The sequence below is a fragment of the Limulus polyphemus genome, unplaced genomic scaffold (assembly GCF_000517525.1).
Source record: "Limulus polyphemus unplaced genomic scaffold, Limulus_polyphemus-2.1.2 Scaffold181, whole genome shotgun sequence".
Lineage (NCBI taxonomy): Eukaryota > Metazoa > Arthropoda > Merostomata > Xiphosura > Limulidae > Limulus > Limulus polyphemus.
The window spans coordinates 277,671-287,438 of NW_013665791.1; the positions used below are offsets into that span (position 1 = coordinate 277,671).

At 32.0% G+C, this 9,768-nt stretch overlaps 1 protein-coding gene across 1 annotated transcript in view; it reads left to right on the top strand.

The window, feature by feature from the left end:
- Positions 1–1,553: 1,553 nt before the first annotated feature.
- Positions 1,554–9,768, top strand: part of LOC106478113 (sterol regulatory element-binding protein 1-like) — a 41,543-nt gene continuing 33,328 nt past the window's right edge. The window contains exons 1-2 of the mRNA XM_022381656.1: positions 1,554–1,984; positions 4,420–5,069. Coding sequence (XP_022237364.1) covers positions 1,939–1,984; positions 4,420–5,069 — 696 coding nt within the window. The 5' untranslated portion in view covers positions 1,554–1,938. The remainder of the gene's footprint in view (positions 1,985–4,419; positions 5,070–9,768) is intronic.

Consider the following 9,768-nt stretch of genomic DNA (forward strand, 5'->3'; position numbering starts at 1 on the left):
CAACAGAACAAATGACGCTGCTGAAGAAATGCCACCTGAAAAAGCCACTGTCGAAGAAACTCTACAAATGTCCTATCATCGGTAACAGTCACATCAGTAGTAGTAACTTCATCAAGGGCTTCACTGTTTCCCTTCTCTAGCGTCACATGACTTCCACTGTCGTAACACTGCCCCTTCCTTAGTATTGTTCGTTCCGAACAATAGCCACTTACATTAAACCAATAAACAATTAACAATAGCTTAATTAAATGTACAGAAATTACAAACACAAAATTAAAATTCAACAAAGTCTCTTAATTTTACGGGACGTATCTTCTTCCGTACTGGTCTCCGTCTTGTTGGCTTCTGCTTCACGTGGGGTTCATCTGCTTCATCACGTAACACGTCATGAGTTTCTAGAAGAATCAGAGAACATCACGAATATCCTAGTATTTGCTAGACGCCCTCTATTTTTGTATATAAGCCCGGCAAATAAAGCGGAGATAATAATAGCAGACAGGGAGATATAGAGACATATAATCTAGTCAAGCCGTAAGAAAAGTGCGTGAATCGTTGTGAATTATAGCGTGTGTTTAAGTTAAAGTGACTGTGGAATTAAGTGTATTGCAAAGTTGTATTGAGAAACAATAAACTAGTTTTATTTAAGAAACGACTTGTATCTCTGAACTTCTTCGGAAATAAGTTTTACGTGAAATTAACAAACGACCAGAGACATAACAATGTCAACACAATCTTAGCACTTCTCCCGTGGAGTACTTCCCCCCAAAAATCTATTTTTTTTTTATAGAATTTGTTCACTTATTCTAGATTTTTTCAATGAGGTATGAATACAACGATTAGTAATTACTAACATAAACAGCCGCTCGTAGGGCAGTGTTTCTGCTAATTAGATATAATTAAAAGCCTAATCATTGTGAATTTTCGAAAATCTTAACTTGTAATGAAAAGTCAGTACTTTTCGATGACATTTGAGCTACGGATTAAATGAAAAACAATGCAATGCAAAGAACATTCCAATGTGAAATTTAGTGTAAAAGTTTAAAAGCACGGCAAATAACAATACAATATGAAGTTTCTTGTTAGTGTTGCCACCCTCCTCCCCAGTGGCACAGCGGTATGTCTGCAGACTTACAACGCTAGAAACCGGGTTTCGATACCCATGGTGAGTAGATCACAGATAGCCCATTGGGTAGTTTTGTGCTTAACTTCAAACAAACTTGTCAGTGTTACCGAGGGGCAGTTTTGCGTTCAGTAATTATATCTATAACTGAGTTGCCTGCCGCATCATTCAGTAAAATTTATAATTCGTTTATTATTTTTTAAAAACCTTAATGTTCAAATTGATTGGTAGGGGAAGTAGCTGGCTGAGCGTTTCACGCTACGCAGCTATATATATATATTAATTTTATTATATATCTATGTATTTATCGTGATCAATCAGTAATATCTTTCGTATATTATTTACTGTTCAACTTTTGTAATCCAGACTCTGGTAGATGACGTAAAATCATCCGATCTAATAAACCTTTCTGATTGGTTGTCATCGCGTGGTCATAGCTTATGATGTAAAAGTAAAGAGAAACAACTTAATTCTGGAATGCTTACTAAGTTTATTTTAATGAAGATATTGATTACTTATTCCCTTTGTCTTTAAATCAGATGTGAACTTTTTTGGAGTGCAATTTATTTTATCCATGTTACAAGTGTTGAGATCCTCAGTTATAAATATAATTAGTTAGACCTGGTTTGTGGAAATGTGAAATTTAAAACCCAAGTTGCGTTGAACTTAAACTGAGTGATATTATATTATACTTCATAGTACTTATAGTATATCACTATAACTTATAAGTACTATTATAATAATGTAACTTGTAGCAATAACAAACAAGTACTAAGTTTAAAAGTAATATTTAATATAATTCAACGTTAAAATTCATCATGGCACTTGAATCTGATGCACAGTTTGAGCAAGATCGATTGGATGGTATGTTACTGTTATTCACTTATTTGATATTTGCTAGTAGTAGCAGTAATCTAGTATAGTATTACTACTACTTGTAGTAGTATAAACGTATTAATGTAGTTTACTCTGTTCAGTACTATTAACAATATAAGTTGAAAAATACGGACAGCAAAAGGACTGATAGGTTCTTAAAAGCTCTCCCTCCACACAAACCTTTGAGAAAAAAAGAAAAAGTGTGTGTTCATGTGTATATATACATATATATATATTAGCAGTTTTATCGTCTGTTGTCTGAATATAGGACAGTCCTCACCTACATAAGTTAGCTTTCCATTTCCAGTGTCATCCTATTAGTATCAACTCTGGACAGTAATAAATAACTTATTAAGTCAGTATGCTTTCTTACGTAGAGGCCAAAACTGTACATAGTGTTCCATATGAGACCTTTTGTAAAGAAAGAATTACTCCATTTTATTGAATAATATGTCTATAATAGTAAATCCACACAACAATTTATAAGAATAATGAAAAGGTCATATTTTTAGGGAACATATTACCACATATTTCAACAGAATATTTGTCCGTCTTCATAAAACCACTTCATTATGCTTATATTGTGAGGTTATAAAGTGTTGTCTGTAATTTACCAGTTCATTATGCTTATAAACCATTGTCTGTGAATTTACTATTATATTAGCAAAATGTGCTTCCATTCATAAGAATGTGTGTATAAATGCACATTTGCATTATTAGTTTTGCTACTAGCAACAGAATACTACCTTGATTGCTTGAATGACTTAAATACACCTGTGACAAAATCCTTTTCTTCAATCATGCTGTTGAGTGGGTTCTCATCTGTATTAAATGTGTGATTGAATTATGACAGTCCAAATGCACGTACTGTATAATTAAAGACATTTGTCAAGTATTTGTCTCACTAGCCCATTGATCCAAGTCATTCTGAAACACCTCAGTCTCCTTTATACAGCTAAACGTATCCATGTTTAATGCCATACATAAACTTACTTTGCTCTATAGCACTAGTAGGGCTGATAATTATATTTGCTCTGCACACATACCCTATTCAGATCTGTGTGACAGCCTAATGCAAAAAAAAATTCCTTTGATATTTCAAGAAATACTAATATGAATTCAACAAAACACATCCCTAATACAAATATAAACTTACACATCTGAGTTGGCTATGTTTTTGCAATGAAACAAGAGGTCTGAAACACTTAAACCTCATTATATAATATTACAGTTTATACCATCTGACATGTGACTCGCATAACAGATATTTTAAAATAACAGTTTAAAGCAACCTAATCCAGTACTTTACTGCACAAAAAAAAGTCGCATAATCTACACATGTAACTTTTAGGAATGAAGAAAGAAGTTGGTCGTAAATTCAGAACACCATTTCTGTTTTATGACCAAAAGAGATGGCAACTGAAAGTTAAAAGGGAGTTAGGAATAACCTATAAGGAAATAGAGATGCAGTCTCTTTGTGTTCTAATGCAGCATACTTTGTCATTTTACAGACAGTTTATGGAAGAGTGACATTTTTACATTGTTAATAAGCTGTTCAAACTACATTATTAGTGGGTACAAAGTTACAAAAGTTCTATCAACAAAACTAAAAGAAAAACAACTCAAAGCCAGTATTTATTATTTAAATATTTGTTAAGCCTTCCTTTAAACGTGATGCGTCAACAACATCTGAAGACAACCCATTTCGAAAGCTAACTACCCTGTTAAAAAAATATAACTTGTATAAAGATGACTGCTACCATGCCAAAATTTATATAGGTGTCTCAAAGCCATACTGTTCTCATCATTAAGTATTGCTTTCAATTCCCTTAATAATCTTAAAACTCTTTAACTCCTTTCTCTCAAAGAAAAATTTTAAAAGATTATAACCTTTCCTTGTATGGGAAGTTTTCCAACCCAGGTATTATCCTAGTAGCCCTCTTCTGAACCTATGCTATAAAAGTTTAACCTCTGTAGACTTGTTCAGTATTTTCACTACTACAAGCAACATCACACTGTATGAGTGGCTGAAGAGACTGATCAACATCACACTGTATGAGTGGCTGAAGAGACTGATCGACATCACACTGTGTGAGTGACTGAAGAGATTGATCAATTGATTTTTTTTGGTTTCCAGAAAGGTATAAGTAGTCCACAATAAGTAATTTAATAAGGTCAACAAATTCGTTGTTTTAAATTTTTAGTTAGCTTGCAGTTGTAGCAAATAAGTTAAAAATTCGAAACTTTATTATTTTAAGTTTTGAAAGTTACAGAAATGGCAAAAACTGCATCATTGAAATTCATGTAATACAAGAGCTGAAAACAGGTATGTGGTGTGGAGATGCTTTGCTAAATGAAAAGGTCAAATTATGTATTGAAGTATATATGTATATATAGAGAGTAAATTTTATTTTCATTTTCAGATATCATGAATCTTGTCAACCCTTTGAATGACTTGGAAAATCCATCACCTGGTTTTTGTGATTCAGACTTACTGAGTTTATTTGACTCCCATTACCCTTCCTTGAAGGTACTTGAAGAAGAAATGCATCCAGATTGGATAGGATCAGTAGCGGATTCTCAGATAGATGTTTCACATCAGAACAATCCACAGATTACTTTCCCTTCTATAAGTAATCAGTTGTCCAGTTTTAACACACCATTATTACAAGAAGCTCGGCAAACAAACACTGTCAACACAGATCAATTTTCCCATGAGATCCAACCTCATACACTTGGGGATAAGATGACATCTCTCATCAACTTTGATCCGAACAGTCAAGCTCAAACTTTAATTGTAGATGCTAAACCGTCAGTTGCAGTGACAAATCAGTCACACTCATCTCTAGCTCAGCAAGTAAATATGTCTCACCTAAGCCAAGTCAATGTTCCTCAAGGTGTTCTTGTCCAGCCTCTTAACCAGATCATCACTTCAGTGTCTCAGGCACGATTGAATCAGAGTACTGTAGCACAAAGTGCAACTATTGATGACATAGTTGCTGCACTTAAAGCACAAAAGAAACAGCAATTGCTACAGGAACTTAGTCACCTTCCAACCCAAAAAGTTCAACAGGTAAGGCAATCACACAGTAATTGTAAAATAGTGGTAGGTGAAGGGGTGTGAAATCTTTGGAAAAACAAAAAACTTATTGTAGAAGGGCAAAATGCTAGAAAAATCTACTTACCCCCTCACCATCCCACAAAATAAAGTCCCGATGTAGGATTTTGCTGTACCCATCCAGTCGGTATTAGAGAGATGTGAAGTTAAAGAATAATAACAAAATAGAGAATGAAGATAACCTCACACTAAAATAGGTCCCTTTTTTTTGTAGAGCACTAAAAATAACATTTTGATGAGAAGGTCTTCATCTGAAAACAATAAATGATCAGTTATTGATTATTAATAATTTTTGGTTAATGAAAGCAAATAAAGAAAATAATTTTATGTTTACTTACTGATGATTTATATACAAGTTACAATTGTAACTAGTTTTATATAATATAAAGAAAATGTAATAGACTCCAAACATACTAGCCAAAACTTAACGCATCTGATTTTTCTGCATGACACATAGCAAAACAAACAAACAAACTTTTCTTTCCTTTTTTTTGTTCATGCAAGTTGTTTTCTTTGCCATAGCTATTGATGAATCGCTTGTTTACTAATGCAGTCATGCATGCATAAAGTCGGATGGAAGGATAACTTCCTGTTTGTGATAAACCTCTTCCTACTAAGTATGGTGGTTGTTATTAGTTAGGATCAGTGTCTAGATTGTTTATTTCATGTTAATTTCTGAAATGGCTCATTGAAACAACCGATCAAAAGGGATAGAATATCTTTCAATGATGAATGTGAGGTACTCTGAAAAACCAGCTGTCACTGGCATGCAAGTGCAGGACCCATATTTGTTTATATATGGTTGGATTGATGGTTTTACAATTTGGCCAGACGTGTAGTATGATGAGATATATATAATTACTTCGTAGAATTTTCAGGACAGATTACACATAATAGTATGAGGGCATACAAATCACTTTTAGCATAATATTTTTATTGCTGTTTATGTTGGCCCCATTTTATACAGATCCATAGAGAATATTGATGCATGTATTGTGAAAATGCATGTAAGAGCCAGTCAAACAGTTGATAAGAACCATCACGCTTAGGTTTTACTGAATAAGAAAGATGGCATTGTTTATTCAGGACACTGCATTTGCAAAACAGGGTAAGTTTCTCTCAGAATTTACATTTTTAAAAAGTTTTCATAATTTTGGTTAAGATTATGTCAGTGGTATTTCATGATGTCAATAATATTTGTGAAACCTATTTTAGACTTGAAGAAGCTTGCAGTCTTATAGCTGCTTTACTGTTTAGAATGGAGGCTTGTATTCGACTAAGAACTCATGCACTAATGTCGCATGTGCTCGGAAAAATTCATCAAAGAAGGTAATGTGTTAATGAAGATTTAGCTGATGGTATTATTATATTCTTTAATCCATTAAATAGTTGATTTTTTTATTAAATAATACCAATAAATATTTCATCTAAAATGCTATGTAGAATATTTCTTATTAAAGTAGTATTTTATTTTAAGAATTACATGTTCAGAAATGTGTTTTATTAAACTTTACATTAAATGAATGTTTTATAAGTGTATAAAAGGAAAAGGGGAGATTGTGAATCTGAGGAATTTATTGTAATTTTAGAATTAGGCTTACATTTTTTCCTTGTCTCCATGAAATGTATTTGTAGAACATCAATTTTCAGAGTGTATGTATTTCAGATTGAGTCATCGGTAGTACAGAAGATCAACTTCACTTGTCCAGAAAAAAAGTCTTTCTTTGGTTCACAGGCAAAAAAATGCAAGTTCAGTAATATGTTTGTTTATTGCCTTGGTGCTGATTCACAGAAGGAGGCTCTTATTGAACTAAAGAAAATATATCCTACAGTTACAATATTCACATTATATAAATGTAATTTCGAAACTGTTAGTGCTTCTGAAGGAGAGGATGAGAACTTTTTTTTTCTCATCTGATTACAGACCTTTATGATCCCCTGTGGGCTACACAGTCTCCTGCTAAATTATCAAATGTGATACACATTATTACTCTTGATTATAAATGTTCAGCAAATGAGGTAAGAAAAGTTGGAACTGATTACGATGAGACAATCAGTATCATCCTTATGGTTTTAACACAGAAATGGCTGAATTACTGTTTCTAGGGCTCACCAGACTTACAGATTCAATGAAACTGGATTCCCAAATTCAATTCTCAAGGAAATATTTGAAACTAAAAAATCTAATGCTACAAACTTTCCTTCATTGTCTTGAAGACTGCAACATGAAGAAGAAGTAACAAACACATTTATGAATGAAATGGTGAAGACCCATGAAAATGCTATGTGTATTAAAAATAGTTTAATATTAAATCTACATTATCCTTTTTTTTGGGGGGGGGGGCACTAGATGGACACAGTGAATGTAAATGTCATAGTAAAGGAATTATAGAATTATATTCAAGGAGAAATATAACTCAAGCATGTGAACTTCTAAATGATTACCGTATTAGTAGCAATTATGAACTGAGGAGAGTTCATCATAGATACTCCACTCTAATCCAAGTGCAGATGAAAGTACATTGAGTATACTGACTTCATAATGTGGGCTCTTAATGTATGTATTATTCAAGCAATAATGTTTAATGAAGACTTTGTAAGAGATATTTTCAAAAAGTGTAATGCATTCCTTTATAGATACATCTTACCTGTTTTGGTTTCAAACCATGATTTTGCAGTAGTATATAAAGTAGAATTAATTTTCACTTGTAGAAAACCTTCATTTAGAAAAAATTATTATGTGTTCAAATGTTGAATGCAAAATTTTCAAGTATCATTATGGTTGTGTAAATTTAAAAAGAAGACCCAAGAGGTGGTTATGTGCTGTGATCATTATGCTGTACATAATTACATCAAAACTAGTGCAGGTTCATAAATTATAGAACCCCAACCATTAAATTTTCATAACTTAATTAGCTTTCTGAGATAGATCAGTCACAGTGTATTTTTTGTTACATTATCTTATAAGTGATTTGAAATGGAAATTTCCTGGAATAAATGTGTATCTATTATATCGTTCAAATAAATATATTCAGAAAATCCTCTGTGAATGATTATGTAACATAGAAAAAAATAAAAAATTGATTTGAAAAATGGCTTTATTGTTCCTTATTAACCATGAATAATGACTACATTGTTAACAACTGTTTGCATATATTGCAACTTTATTAATGATTTGTTACTTTATGTGCAATATAAATAAATACATTTCTATCCATAATTATTATTAATGGGCTTCTAACTTGAACATATGAAAGTACTGGAATCTAGTTTTTCCATTTGGCTACAAGTTTTTATTGTAAGTTTGTCAAAGAAGCACAAATAATGAGGATGTTACTTACATGGTCTATCAAAGTTCCTTAGAATCCTGAACACATTTAGTCTTCGAATTACTCTTTCAACATGAATTCTGACTCTTGCAAGTTGTCTAGAATATTCAATATCTTTTGCATTTAATTGCATTTTACCTCTTGTAAAATTAGGTTTGGTTAGAATAGCTCCCAGTATGGCAAGTTCCTCTTCAGTAACAAAGGCATGATCAGCCATAACTTGATTCCCATATTGAATTTTGTTTAGGAGACCGGATTTCTTTGTGAGTTTTTTATCAGATACATGTCCACTCCTTGCCTTAGACACAAATGAAACTGTACCAATAGGGCTGATATCTATAAATATTTTGTCTTGTGATGTTTATAGTTGCTGTATGTTACAGCTCTGGCATTTAATCCTTTGTACATTCAATGAATGTTTCAGAAGTCAGTTATCACTCAACATTTGAGATAGAACTTTCCAAAATATATTAGGAGGTTTTGACTAACTTTTTGAGAAGGTCAGTGGATCAAAGATTTAAGATTTTTAGCTGTAATGGGTAAATCAAATTTAAGAATTTTGTATACATTATGAGATGGTTTGTTGAATCTAATTGCCAAGTCATAGTTTAGTAAATTTAGTTTCAGTCAATGAAAATAAAAATCTGATCTCTCTGAGATAAGAATTTAAAATCAGCCATAAGAGGAGACAGCAAATGTATTAACCATTTGAAAGCAGTTGAATGTAGACTTGTATATGTGTAAATTTTAATGATGCTATGTTCTGATTTAAGAACATTATCAACAGTATTTATGATTCTCTTTGATGCATAATTTTCATTTTATTATTTCCTCTTGCTGCCTTTGTAGTTCTTGAGGTAGCTTCTTATTCTTTACATGAAGGTTGTCATTTATGGGCAAAATATTTACTTCACTGTCTACTTTTCGGACTATTTTCACATGAAAAGATGGGAAGTTTGAAAAAACCAAAAATTGCTTTATTAATTGAAACTTAAAGTTTATTAGCATTTTAATAGCATGTGATGGAAGAACATCAAATGGAATAATTTTATAAATTACAATAGGCATTGTCCATTAACTACAGAAGTATGATGCTACTAGTTTGACATGTATACTTCTATAACAATTGTGTACTTTGTCATGATATAAAAGACTGTTTGGTTTAAATAATAGTGATTAATTTAGTTTTGTGTGTGAATATATTTATTATTTTGAAGTTTTGTTAAATAGTTAAAAGCAGATGATTGTAGAAGGTTTTGTTAATAATTAATTGGTGTCGAGAATATAGAAAGTGATCTGATGACTATGTAATAAAGATATAAATA